This window comes from Varroa destructor, unplaced genomic scaffold (genome assembly GCF_002443255.2).
Source record: "Varroa destructor unplaced genomic scaffold, Vdes_3.0 BEIS01000003.1, whole genome shotgun sequence".
Taxonomy (NCBI): domain Eukaryota; kingdom Metazoa; phylum Arthropoda; class Arachnida; order Mesostigmata; family Varroidae; genus Varroa; species Varroa destructor.
Window position 1 is genome coordinate 1,705,908 of NW_019211456.1, and position 14,278 is coordinate 1,720,185.

At 48.3% G+C, this 14,278-nt stretch overlaps 1 protein-coding gene across 5 annotated transcripts in view; it reads left to right on the forward strand.

The window, feature by feature from the left end:
• Positions 1-2,361: 2,361 nt before the first annotated feature.
• The window catches only part of LOC111246424 (uncharacterized), a 155,507-nt gene continuing 143,590 nt past the window's right edge, over positions 2,362-14,278 (forward strand). The window contains exons 1-2 of one of the 5 annotated variants that reach the window (XM_086982524.1): positions 2,362-4,495; positions 5,381-5,623. In XM_086982524.1, the coding sequence (XP_086838650.1) occupies positions 4,075-4,495; positions 5,381-5,623 (664 nt within the window). In that variant the 5' untranslated portion in view covers positions 2,362-4,074. The remainder of the gene's footprint in view (positions 4,496-5,380; positions 5,624-14,278) is intronic. The other 4 variants (XM_086982523.1, XM_086982525.1, XM_022795982.2 and 1 more) reach the window with 4 other exon arrangements.

Below are 14,278 nucleotides of genomic sequence, written 5' to 3' on the forward strand. Positions count from 1 at the left end.
GACTAACAACGAACAACTTAACCCAAAAAAGGAACGAGAGGAGAGACGTTGCGTATAGAACAATTGCGCTTGTGAACGTGTAGACATGTCACCCCTTTATTATCGGTAACAAAGCGTCAAGTATTCGTAATACCAGCAAAAGTGCGCTCCTACTGACGCTATCATCTAACTCCATTTCTGAAGGTCTCAGTACCGGAACAATGAATAGTTACCAGTGAAAGGTATGGCTAGAGGATGCAGTGACATGTCAGTCGATGGCCTCGTTGTTTAGGCCAATGAACGTTGATGCAGAAAAATTGCTAAACAGCGCGTGGCATTTTATATTACTATATGCGGATATTAGACATTTAAAGTTAAATTACTGTCTATTGCGTTTCCAACAATTCTCTAGAGAAGCTCCACTTGAAACGTTACCAAAATCAGTCTATCTTAGAATAAAGTGACTGTTTTCTGTGCTAACAGATTTTCAGGACCGTATCAGCTAATGCATTGAAGCTTGATGGACTTTTTTTTTCGATTTAATTGTGCTTGTTCGCCTTTCAGTTGGTAATGCCATTGCTTGAACCTAACGTTTGCTATCTTCCTCTGTGCCAGCTTATTGCGCATGATGACAGCTTATAACTCATAGCGTTCCGTCCTTAACGCCATTCGTAGCGTCTCTATAGTGTATAGATTATCCTACAACGAGATCTGTCCCTCTCAATCCCTGTTGTCTGTTTCCTAGGATTTGCGCGCGTGGCTCCGCCTGTCGACTACGGACAGTACTGTTGTGATATACTCCTATTGCTCTTCCCTTCAACAAATCTATGAGACCCCTATGCCTGCCTTTCTACCTCTAAGCAAGAGCAAAGCGCCCGTACGGTCAGCTGGGGTTAGCGCTACGGTTACAGAGGGGTAGGGGAAAAGCGGTCCGTTACCTCAGTCTCCCTGACTTGGTTATGGTGGTGAACGCGTGTCCACCCTGTAGGGGCTTACTCCACTCTGATTCTTGCCCTTTACCCTCACTCTCGATAGCAGCGGTAACGGCTGTCTGTCGGTGGATGAGGCGTGGGTGTCGATGGAGGCTGCTCTAACAACGACCCCCACGGCCGCCGTCGTCGTGATAGTGGCGGTAGTGGGGTGCTGGTGATGGTTCACAGGGTTAGCCATCATGCCAGCAGCGCTAGTCGACTAGCTGGATTGCTGGCTAGCTGGTCAGGGAGAACCATGACCAAGTAGGGATGCAGATCGTTGTCTCTTTCTCTCTCTCTCTCTCTCTGTCCTCTTCGTGGCAAAGGTTTACGACGAAGGAAAGCTAGCACCCCAGGAAGCAGGGGGGCTTCCTTCCTCCGTCCGCCGCACCTATCCATCCGCCGGTCGGCCGATCCTTGGAGAGCGGTAGCGGCTGCTGTCGTCGAGGCCGCGATGGTGGTGGTGTGGATAGCACAGTTGCTATCCAACAACTCTTTACTTTCGTTGGCTCGTTCCTTCGGACACAGGGGCCACCGTTGCTCTTGCCTTGATCTCTTCCTGCTGCTGCCTCTGCTAGCTTGTTGGAGCGTTCTACGTCGGCTGTTCTTGCCTGCGCTTACCATAGTCGAAGCGCCGGTATATCCGACGGTATGGGGCGCCTGCTGAGCATTGGCTGCCTATGTGTGCTCCATCCAGTGTTTGTACGTCTGCTGCTTTGTGTGCCTATCTCCTGTATGTAGGAGGTGCTATGTGAGTGTCGTACGGCAATACACAGGAGGTGTACTCGCGTGTACTCATTCGATTTAGTGGCAAGTGTGGTTGCCTTACACACACCGAGAAAAAGAGTAAGAGACAAGCGATTACGCTGGCCACACAGGCACATTTACACATGCATACCATACTCAAGAGGCCAACCGACAAATACAGAGTCTGAGAAGCAGAAACTGTCACGCAGTCAAAGACACTCACCAGCCAACAGCATTAGAAGTCTCTCACCGCTCGCTCCGCTTCTAGCTCGCCCACTTTCCGACCCCCTATCCCCGCTGCTGCTGCTGCTGCTGCTGCTGCTGCTATTGCGGCTCTCATCGCCAGTGTGGCCGTGCGGTGGCGCTGCGGTCTAATGTCGTGGCTGTGGCAATGATGGTGGTGACGGCGGCCGCGGCGACATTGGCGCGTGCTGCTACGGTGTAGAATGTGAGTGTGTGGACGAAACGGTCAATCTCCATGTATCCACCGCTCTGTCGAATGCTTGCTGTGCGTGTGTGTGGATGCACATGCGGCTGTGTAAGCGATGTTGCGTGCCTGTGCGGCTCCGAGCAGCCGTCTGTTGTTGGTGATGTCGTCGTCGTCGTCGTCGTCGTCGTCGTCGTCGTCGTCGTCGTCGTCGGCGAGGCGGTGGTGGTCGTCGTGGTGGTTGTGCAGCCGCTGCTACTGCCGCCGCCAGTGAAGGAGCATCACCGTGCTGGCGGTGGGACGGCTCGTGGAGAGGAGGTGGCCAGGGGGCTGGGCCTTTCCTCCGCCTTCGACAAACCGAACAGCGGCTGATCGCGGTGGTAGAGGTGGTGGCGGCTGCTGCTGCTGAACGGCTCAGCCTTCCCACAAGCAGCGCGCGGTGTTCGCTACCCTTCCCACAAAGTGGAGCGGCGGCGGTAGCGGCCAGCCACCGCAGCAGCGGCCACAGGGCGCAGCAAACGAGCGACCGAGGCGAACGAGCGAGACAGCAGCAGACACCACCAACCCCCAACGACGAAGGCCGCCAACCCAAAAGAGACCGCGGACCATAGCGGCTGCGACCTCGCTGGCCTGCACACCGCTGCCTGCAGCAAAAGCGGCACAGTGAAACAAAGCTAACGCTGGCTGTTGCTGCTGCTGCTGCTGCTGCTGTTGTTGTTGCCACTGGTAACTACAATAGCTACAAGAACTGTTACCATTACAGCGACGTTGAAACACGCACGGGATGAGAAACATCGGTTGACATGGGCCTCAGATAACAGAAACGGCCGGTCAAGGCAAAGCTTTAACGCAGTGGAAAACATACTCCGGGGGGCGGCTGTAGGGAATGTCCCCGGCTACCCGCGAATTGGCCTTTGCCACTTTGTCAGTGAATCAGCCAGTGAGTGAAAGAAGAACAAATTAGTGAGAAGCAGCAATCAGCTGGGAATAGTCAAAAGCACCGAATATCCGACCGTTTCCTAGAAAAAGAAAAGAAGTTACGAAAATAGTAGTCGTTCGTTAGAGAATCGTATCCGATAAAAAGCGAGAGAGCGAGAGAGGGAGGTAGAGGTAGAGAGGTAGCGAGAGAGCGAGAAAGAGAGAGAGAGAAAGAGAGAGAGAGTCCAATGAAGAAAAACTTGTGACAAGCTGTTACCGGTGAATAAAATCATCATTTTCGTGTGACATCGTCTGAGTGAAGTGTGGGAATATTGAGGAGTTAGTGACATAGTAGTTTATTTATTGATGGTCAACAAAACCGAAAAAGTTAATGAAATTGCAATTGTGAAAATGTGTGCCGTGACTTATTACTCATCTGCTAATCAGTACAACAACGACAACAACAAATAGCAGTGACGACGACAACGACGACATTACAAAGCATCTCAATAGTCAACTCGTACTTCGTGCGTGCAGTCTTGTTTGCGTTTGTTCGAATTCAAAGTCTCGACTCGGAATATTTCTTAGCCCACATCCCAAATCTTTAATTGCAGCAGCAACAACAACAGCTGTAGCAACTGTGGGAACACAAGCTTGGAAGTACACTAAAACCCCAGATTTGCCCCATGTGATTCCGCTGCAGGCGGGAATTTATCCTTCATCCAGTGTGATAACTTCTACCACTACAATAATAATAACTAGCAAATCTAATCTAGTACAAATAGTAACGTAGTTGTGGTATTATCACTACCATCATCATTTGACATTGTGTCGTGATCATCGAGTTGGTCTTCTGTCCCGTGACAAAGACGGCCACAGAGGACATTGTAGTCATTTAGCTGACGTTAATCAATCAAGCGATCTTTTCGTTTGTGCCTGTCGTAGTGTAACGTAATTATCTCAGACCAGAGGAAGTTGATAGCTTGCTGTGACAACGTCACCACCATCATCAAGAAGACACGAGCGATCGGCATGTCGGCAGCAGCAATCGTTCCGAACCTGTCGAGTCTAGCGAGCCCCTCGCCCCAACGGCGAAGACGGGCCCCCCGCGAACAAGCGGAGGGCCCAGCGGCTCCCGTCCTCGACGAGGCCCTGCTGCTGCCCGGCGAACGGGCCCTCAACCAGATCCTTGTGGAACACTCGAACGAGCTAGTCCGAACCGGTGCCCCTAACGTTGTGTGCTCAACCCTGCCCCACCACTGGCGGTCGAACAAGACGCTACCGGTTGCGTTTAAAGTTGTTGTGCTTAGTGACGTCTGTGATGGAACCCTGGTGACCCTGCGTGCTGGCAACGATGAGAACTTCTGCGCCGAATTGCGCAATTCAACGGCCGTCATCAAGAACCAGGTGGCCAAGTTCAATGATCTTCGATTCGTCGGCAGAAGCGGAAGAGGTATGTAAGAGTTATGTAGACCGATTATACTACGATACACAGGGGCAGCCCGACTATGTCGACCGATCGGTCCACTTGAGCTAAACGAGTCCCTAGTTACTTAGGTAAATTGGCTAGAAAATTAAAGCCGGTGATGAATCCGACCTTTGTTATCGGCTACACCGTACTGTATGGCTCTATATCGTTTTGCAAGTATGGAAACAAACCCATATACGGCAACTATTATACCTGCAAACAAGGCGAACAGCAAGTCCTCAGGATCAAAAGCGACATTTCCCCAGGCTGTTCAGATACCATTATTTAGGCAGAATAAATCATCCTAAGTACTCATTTATGCACACAAAAATATTTAGTGGCAGGACAAGCTTGGTCGCAGCTTAAGTCTAGGACGCCTTTGTCCACCAAACAATTTTGCTAGATAGACTATAGTTACAGGCAACATTTAAAACTTCATTTTGTGGCATAAAAACACAACTTTGGTTTTCGATGAATTTTGCAAATGATGGGATCCTAATAGGAAGCTTTATAATGGCGGAAACGTTAGGCCCGCAAATATTTATCATTAGCCTTGTTTTAAAAAAGTGCCATCCGTATGTGTATCCTGCTATTTTTGATTGTCGTGTCTGTCGAGAAATACTGTCATTTCTATTACTCTTTGCTTCCTTACGTCGGTCTGATCCACGCAGTCGATTCCTTATGGCAATCAAACCACCGCCACTCCAACAACGCTCCGAAGGACTCATTCTGATGGGGATAGTGGTTTAAGGCTCTGCGACGCGCTCCTTTCGGTCGATGTGTCCGTCGCTGCAAATCGAGCTCTATTCAAAACTGTCCTTTTAACATATTCTTTGCTTCCCTGTCAATATTTCCATTACTGTCCATAAGGCAAACAGCAGCCCCGTGCGAATGCCGACATCAAGCGGAGAGGGGACTCACCTCCGACGACAACAACGACGACGACGACGACGACGACGACGACGACGACGACGGCGGCGACGACGACGACAACAACAACAACAACAACAACAACAACAACAACAGCAGCAGCAGCAGCAGCAACGACAACGACAGCAACGACAGTCGCCAACGGTGACCATGGCAACAGGGGCATGGCTCACTCTGGTCTTGGTCTGTTATTCCAAATACGAATCTACACTTCCAAGCATATCCCGTCGAGTATTGGACAGTTGTTTGAAACAGGTTCTATGACCACGAGAGAACTACGATACTTGCCCGTGGGGCCTTTTTCTATATCAGGTGGTTTGTTGGGCCTTTGTGTTGGCGCAATTGCCGTTATGTATGGTTACCCCTCCACACTTGTACTTGTACCGCTTGTGTCGGTAGATGCTGTTTGGGAAGAGAAAGAAAATTAGGGGTCGGAACATGGGTCGAATCGGCTCTTGTGGAACGGCCAGGAGTGGTTGTGTGTGTGGGTGTGTATGTGTGAGTGGCCATCTGCGGGGCGCTGTGGGGCATACCTTAGCGCCGCATCATGTCCCCTAGAGGTTTAATCCTTCGGAATGGTAGACACTCCTAGTAGCAGTAGTAGCAGAAAAGCCCAAAATAACATTAAGCAAAAGAAAGACAGAAGAAGAAAAGCCGTGTGGCTATAAACTAAGGCGACATCCTGTTGCCCTTCTTGCTCCGTTGCCTAGGCTTGGTCCAAACTGACAAGCCATCTCCTACCGTTGCTCAACTTGAACTTCCGCAAGCACCCATCTCGCTTGCTTTGACCAACCCATTCTTCTCAGCCATCAGCAAACATTTTGACTAGTCGTTTTTTAATCTGTTCTTCAGTATCCATCACAGCCTGGCGGATATCGGCCAGCTGCTGGGAGGAGCAAGTGTCTGCGGTAATGCCTCTGCAAGGAGAGCATCGCCATACGACTACTACTGTTTATCATCACAGGATCCGTTGCGTATATCATTTCTTGCTCCTTCGACTCTTACTGTTTAATTCTCCTTCCAGCTTTCAACACCTTGTACACATATTGTCCTATTGTATCATTTGGTTGGTATGGCTGTATCGCTGGCTATTGCCGATAAACATATCTAGTCACGCCCGATGGGATTCGTACTCAGCCTAAAGTATTTGTCTTTGTGCGTGTTTGACTTGCGTGAAATGGCCCCTGTTTTGTCCAACGATACAGATTGTAGCAGCTGCAGTAAATACTTCTTCCGACGTCCGCGGCTTGCACTTGCTCACGGCATGCTAGCTGACCGACTTATGCCAATCGATTTATTGGTTATCCTTTATCAGCCATACAACCTCCCGTCGACTATACCCGTCCCGTTTAGCCAACTATTCGACCACTTTGTTCTCCTTCGTAAAGGGCGCATATTGCCGATCGCCTGCGTCAATCACCGCCGCCATCTCTAAAACTACAAATGAAATTTTGTCGTACGAACGATAATGAGTAAACGAAATACCTCTGGCTATGAAGCCAAGTTGAGCTAAAGATAACGGCAAACGTAAATTGGTTCGTCACGACTTTCATTAGCTCCGCACTAAAAATGGGAGAATTCTACGTGTTGCACTTTATTCCATAGAGAGCAACAATAAAGCATAAGCCTTCGGCGCCCGCACATAGACGTCTAAGTATAATAACGTATATATACTGTCATTTTGGTCGTTGCACAGAGAATCTGTAGGATTCGTGCATTGTGTTGTTGTGCTTCGTGCACCCATATCTGACGTTTGACAGACTCGTCGAACTACGGGAGAGCTCTGTACACATCTTATTGTTGAAAGGACACCTATAGGTGTTTTGGTTTAATCAGTTAAAAACACGAGTATCCAATCTGCATAGAAAGCGCCCGCTTTGTCTGTTGTTGTGTTGAGATATCTGTGTGTTGATCTCCATGTGGAGATTTGCTTGGTCAGAAATAATTTAACGCTACGTGACGACGAGTACGGCACAGCCTCATCCATTAAGTAATCAACAAGCGAGATGGAAGCGTAGCTTCGAAAGTCTCCCTAATTTATTTTACGTCTTTTTAATGCTCCATGTGGGAAAGTGACGTGCGCGGTCTTCAGAAGAGGCAGTCGTCCTTGCGATGGGAAAGTAGCAATCCCAAACCTCAGCATGCGATTCAGCCATAGCCCCACACAAAGATACATGGACGACGCCTTGTTATAGCATAATTGCACGTGCGAAATGCACCCATGACTAATAGTCGTCGTGGTCATTTTCATACAATTATAATTACAATCATTGTTATTATTATCATCACTACCAGCAGCGGTACAATAATCACTGTCTTCACTTGTTCAGCGTGTGGTAAGACATGCACGCACTGCTTCGTTCCCGGATGAGCAGTAGTCTCCCCTTTGTCGTCCGCAGATGAGATAGGTAACGTGCTATTAAGCGTTAGAAGCGTCTTTGCAACGAAAACAGCCTTTCAAGAGCGTCGTCTTCGGCAAGAAGCAAGCAAGGATTAGTTGCAGGACTAGTGAATCGCGGTGTTGTTTGTCACCTAAACACTTTGTAACGCCGCTTATTGCATTAAGCTCGTTGAGGAAGAAAATGGGGCAGATGACGCCCTTACATTCGATTGAATGCTAACGAACAAGCTGTGTTGCATAGAGTAAGCTGCCGCTGCAGCTGGTGCCGCTTGCGCGCCCGTGCTGCCACTGCTGCTACCGCGACTACGTGAAAGCTTTGGCGTTGAGCGGCGGCAACCCACCAACATCCTAAACATCTTTAAACAGGCCAGCGGCAGCCACAGGGGACTGTGCGGCCTAGTGGAGCCTGGCTGCTCGTAAGCAGCGATGCACTAAGCTCAACCCACTCCTGTCGGTGTCTGCTACACTCATAAATTGTCCTTTTCCCTTGTCGGGCCTTGCTTGTGTTGACGGCGGCGGTGTTGTCGCTGCTGGCGTTGTTGAGCGACAAGTGCACTCGCCGCAAGCTACCATAGTAGCGCCAAGGTGGAAGGGTGGTATACGTACCGTCAGTACCAGCATCGCAATGGTGGCGGTCGTCGTCATCGCCGTCGTGGCCTTAAGCCCCTTCGCCAATGCTTTGTTCGCAGAGAGAGGCGGGCGGTAGTTTGGCCACTGTCTGTGGACAAATCCTTCCCACAGCAGAAGCAGGATGTGCGTATGTCTGTGTACATACGGCACATCTAATATTTCACTTGGCATTCTAGTTGTTGCTGTTGTAATCGTCGAATGGCAGTTGTACGTACGCGAGAGCTGTGTACGTGCGCGTGCGCACTGACTCACTCGCTCTCTGTCGCCTAAACTCAGCTATGGAAACACTTATACGAACGAAAACCTCGTTAACGAAACGTCGCCCGAGAGCAATGTAAGGCACATCGATGCGGTGCGGCCAGCTAACAGCCGGTCTGGCAAAATGGAGTTCGCGACAGCATCCGCTCCTCACGCAGAGTTTTCTCTAGCACACACACACACACACATACGGATATACTAGAGTCGGCTGGACGCATCTCACCGTGCGTAGATATCGTGCATCGTAAATGAAATAAAAATTCCATATCTCTGCTAAAATATTAGCCTATTCCAAGTGCTTGTTTCATCAAATAAGTACTCAGTTCAAAACATAAACACCTTGTCATGTTTAATGATAGCTTTTATCGGGACAACTGAAAAACGCAATAAGTACGCATACGTTGATCGCGTAGCCGTCCAACGAATTGGCCCATTGTAAAACGGTCAACTTAACTTTGCCCTTTCCATTGTTAAGACGCCTGTGCCTAATGCGCTTGGTAGTATGTACTATAGTTGGATGTCAGGATAGCTGCTGCTGCTGCCGCTGGCCCTGTCTGATTTCGTCGTCTCGGTCGTAGTCGTCGTGTCTCTTTTGCTCGCTTCCTGCCGGGGTCTGAAGAGGTAGAGATTTAGCAGAGACCATTGCTCCTTCTTTCACTACTCCTAACGATTTGCCTCGTGCCGGCCCGTTCAATGGTGAATTATTTCTTCGACGGTAGTAGCGTCGGCCACGTCGTTGCCAAGTTCACCACAGCAGTACACTATACATGCATACGCATACCTAATAGATCAGCTTGCCGACGAGGGCAAAGTGCCGCTGTGACTGCAGGTACAACAATTGCGAGCAAGATAACAACAAGCAGCGTCGTCACCACTAGTATAGCAGTTGTATGTAAGCTATGGCGGCCGACTGAAGGACCAGGTATAGAAGTGCAAGCAAGAAACATGCGGAATAGGACTTTACCATGGAAGGTGATCTGTACCGTTGAATGCAGACGAGTTGAGGAATGTAACTGGGGATGCATTCATATACATTGCTCACTCGCAAGGTACGTACAAATACCGCCTATAAAAGGTAGAGGAAGTTGGAGATTGGAGGCTAGGGAGAGACGCTTTGCTTCCGGGAATTACATGAAAGCCTTCTGAAATATATTTTGGCCAAGTCCAATTTATGTGGAAGGTGAAGGTACTTCTGCACGTAAGCTTCGTAATGTACGTCTCTTGCATATGTACGCATTCCAAGTAGATATCTATTATAATATACACAGATGCAATGTATATGTGTAGAATATCATACGAACGCCTGCTGAACAAGTGGTGCTTCGGTGGATAATCACGCGTTCAATGCTAGACAAGGGAAATGCTTGAGTATTAGTTTATGCAGATGTTGTGGCAGCGTATAGTTTACTTGTGGCTGAGTTATCGGCTTCATGAAGCGTTCATGGCTCAGCTGACTCTTCGAAGTCAGGCAAGCGCTTGACGACAACATTCGAATTACTTTCGTGTGTAGGCCTTTAAAGCGGCAACTACGGGAGGTGGCTAACATCATTGAGGTCGGGGAGAACGGGCTTGGGTGCATATTGAACGCGGTCGACATGCGTTCTTTCCACTCGCATTACTATGGTTGTGAGTACTCCATTGACTCGATCTTCTAGCATCCCGATCACCACTTGGTGTTGGTCCAGTCTTCTTCTTCTTCTTCATTCTACGTTCTTGAGTCGTAAGCATATTTGATATAATCGTAAGCTATTTGGCACGTTTGGCCATATATATATATATATGGTCTACGTGAAACCTCAGATAATGCTATTGCTAGTCATACATCTAGACCTGTTAATCCCGTTTATCTTGAAAAATGTCGTGCTTCATATCTGCATCTGTTTGTGAGCGTATTTTGGAAAAAAAATAGACACCGACCATTCTACAAGAATACACAGTCAGGCTTTAAATATAGGCGATGCAGATTTTTAACATAATATTCTATAAGTGACTGATGGCTGGCGAGCGAGCTCGTACGTAGATTCGCTCGACTTGCCTTAGGATCGATCAATGATTGCGTGTGAATAGTGTTTTAGCAATGTTTGGCCTATTCGACTGTTGTTTAAGTAGACCCATGGCTACCAAACGAGTCCCGTTCGATCACCCCTCCTGCCTATTCCATTCTCTTCCATTTTGTTTTTACGTAATTGGCGCCATACGTGCAGCGAAAAATCCGTTATATTATTGTACAGCTTGTATAGCGTTACTACCTGTATAACTTTGGATAAAAGGAGAGTTGCAAATAATTTTTTGACTTTTGTACGATTTAAAGATCATTACACTGCCTGTCTTTTTGTTTGGTCTATGATATATTGACCGCGTTGTTGCTGTTTTGACACTGTTTCGTTTCTCCTTGGAGGAGCTAGTCTCCTGCCATTCTCGTCGACCTTTTCTGTCTGTTTGGCCAGCTATACGTAAGATCCATCCTCATATATAATGCTACGGTTTAAATGGGTTTGGCAACAACAACGATCCAGCTACAGCTTCTGTTGTTGAAACTGTCAATCTCTCTAGTAAATCGTTAATTCCTGTGTTAGTGTCTGTAATTAGTGTATTTATGTCTACCTTTAAAAATGTAATAGTAATGATTATTGGTGTGTACTTGTACAACACGAGGCTTGGAAAGAGGAAGTTCGTTGAGAACCGTGGATCCATTGAATTCTCTGTCGGCTATTGGGCTTGGTTGGCACCATCTGAAGGAAAGTTATCGCAAGGGTCGGATGAGAGAGAGTATTGAGCGAAGGAAGGGTCACGAATCGCGTGACCAACTGATTGGGGCCGACCAGTCTCCTCCCAGCTTCTTGGGCCCGCAAAAGATGAGAGCAGCAACGACGACGACGACGAAGGCATCTGTAGTCTATTTCTTTAAAAAAAGATTTTGGTTTAGACCAGGCGGTACATCTTTCTTTCGTCATGCTATCCATCCTCGGTTATACCTTCACATGGTCCTTTCTCTTAAGGTTAGCTTGTGGATTGGGGTTTGAGTTGGGTTGAGCTGGGCCTGGGGCTGTTCGTCCCTGTCGGCTACGCCGTTGCCACCACCATTACTGCAGCGGTGTTGAAGGAGGCCGATTTTTTGTTCGGCCTGTAGTTAGCAGGCAGGAAGGCACACTCCACGATGTTACTCGGCAAGCCCGAGTACTGCTTGCCGTTACTGCTGCGTTTGGATGATCCCTTTCGCCGTTATTACTACCACCGATGCCGGCGGCGGCGAAGGCTGTGGCGGAAACCGTGGTAGACGAATGGAAGTCCTGTCCTTTGTTGTAGCTTCTGCCTTAAGTGTGTACTGCTTTTAACTTTTTTTTTGGTTTTGGCCCTGGGCTCTACCCTTTATGTCCTAGATCGTGGTCGGCTTGGGCTTGATTTGACTTGACTTGGCACAGCCTCGTTTCTGAACAGACTGCCAGTATCATCAGGATCATCAGCAGCAGCCTATCGCCGCCAGCCTCCATTCCATGCACATTTACCCTGTCGTTCCACAAAACTCCCAATACCGCTAGCTAGCGGCTAACTGGTTGGTTTCTTGGTTGCCAGTTACCCATAGAATAAGTGTGTATGCCTGTAAGACCGTGCTGTAGGGCGGCGGAAGCTGTAGCAACAGCGTTGCCTGAGGGGATCTATCATTATCCAGGATCGAAGACCACTGGTGCCGCTTGAAAAGCCGTCGTCAAGACGATGACGGCGGCGGCGGCGTATGAGCGGCACTAGCAAAAGCAAGGCAAGAAGGAAACTAAGAGAGAGTGCGGTGAGAGTTATACTGTATTGCTGCCTAGTGGAGGGCGTGAAATCGAGAGGAACAGAGGAGAATGGGAAAATGCGCGAGGAAAAGTGGAACGCAGCCAAAGCCGAACTTTGAAGCGAGGGTTTTTTTTTCAAGTCCCTTAGTTTTCGATTGTAATGGGAATCAGTGTAAAAGGATGATCTAGCGGTGAGGGTGGCTATGACTTTTCGCCTGCCTGATAATCTCTGTGTGTTCTGCACTACCCGGACCAGCACCGACGCTGCCGTTGCGGCGTGGAAGCACTAGTGGGTACCACAGCTGCCGCAATAGCAGTAGATACTACTGAATTGAAATGTCTGTACTGAAGCAAACGCAGCGGGCGGCTGCCAAACGCGGCAAGACGGGCAAAGTGCTACTCTAAGAGGCGTAAGAAGGAAAATCAAGAAGAAGGAGAAAGAGTGTAAGAAGTGATGGAAGATTCTCTAAGAGGAGGGCGTGACCCGCTGTGACACCACTGCTTGCCCACTGGCTTTCCCCATCGTTTAACAATACAATAGTGATAGTATATGTCCACTCAGCCGCCCATCGCCGATTCTGACACCTCCTCATTCACGACAAAGACATAAGTTAATCACCTTATCGAGCCAACTTAATAAAAAGACTACATACTGTAACTAGCAATCGAACTAGTCCATTTTGTATTACTAAACACTGAATAAATGTGAAGTTGATCATATAACACGGCGATTTTTTGTTCTGACTATCCATTTTTACAACACCTGTTCCGTTTTCTATTATAATAACAGACAATAAGGGGCCTTAATTATTGGATCTGGTTAGACAGAACAGTCTTTAATGTGTTCTCGTCGTTCCTTTGAAGTTCCATTTAGTTGAAGTGTATCATAGAGCAACATTTTGTACTTTTTCCAGTGTGGAGCCTTTTTTTTTTAAAACAGACTTCAGATAGCTACTTCACTCGCACTTTCTGTCGTTCAAATAGCTTTATCAATGTATTCGTCAGATGTATTGGAAAAATAAAGAAATATTCAGATTACTCCATTGGAACTATTAGCGCATAACAATTTTTCTAAAATAGCTTGCGTTAGCATTCGAGTGCACGGCAGTTACCTCTAGCATCGTGGTGCAATAATCAGGTCCAAATCACCGCCGGCAAAAAAAGATAGAGCGGTTGCTGAATCTGGGGCCGCAAAATGGGTTTTACTGATACTGCTTTTGTTTGTATTAATAGTAACAGTTGGTGAATAAGGTTGAGGCGGGAGCGGAGGCTGTCAGTCAAATGGGAGGGAGGAGAAGGAAGAAGACGGGAAAAGCGAGCTGAGACAGACGGAACTACTGCTATTACTGTGAGATGGCTAAAGCTGGTCTGTTTATCTCGATGGCTACAGCGGTAGAGACCGCGGCGCTTTGCGTCGTCGGCACCTCGATGCTTTGCAATTCAAATACTCCGGATCGTGCAAACGCCGGCGGCTGACTGGTTGGCTTACTTGCTTCGACAACGAAGGACGGACGGGCCTGAGGGAGCAAAGCGAATGAAGTCAGTGGCATTTCCAAGCGGTGGCGCACGCCTTTTCTTCCGCTGCTTCGTATCCTGCTCACGATGCCCCCGTCTTTGCACCCTGTACGCGAGACGCGGCTTGCGTTTGCCCACTTTGCACTCATACTCCGCACCGAACTATCTAGAGATAGATGCTAGTAAAAACACACACTGCATTCAGTCTACGCGGCTAGCTGCGTTGCTAGTTGACGCATCATGGGCGCTACGGGAGAC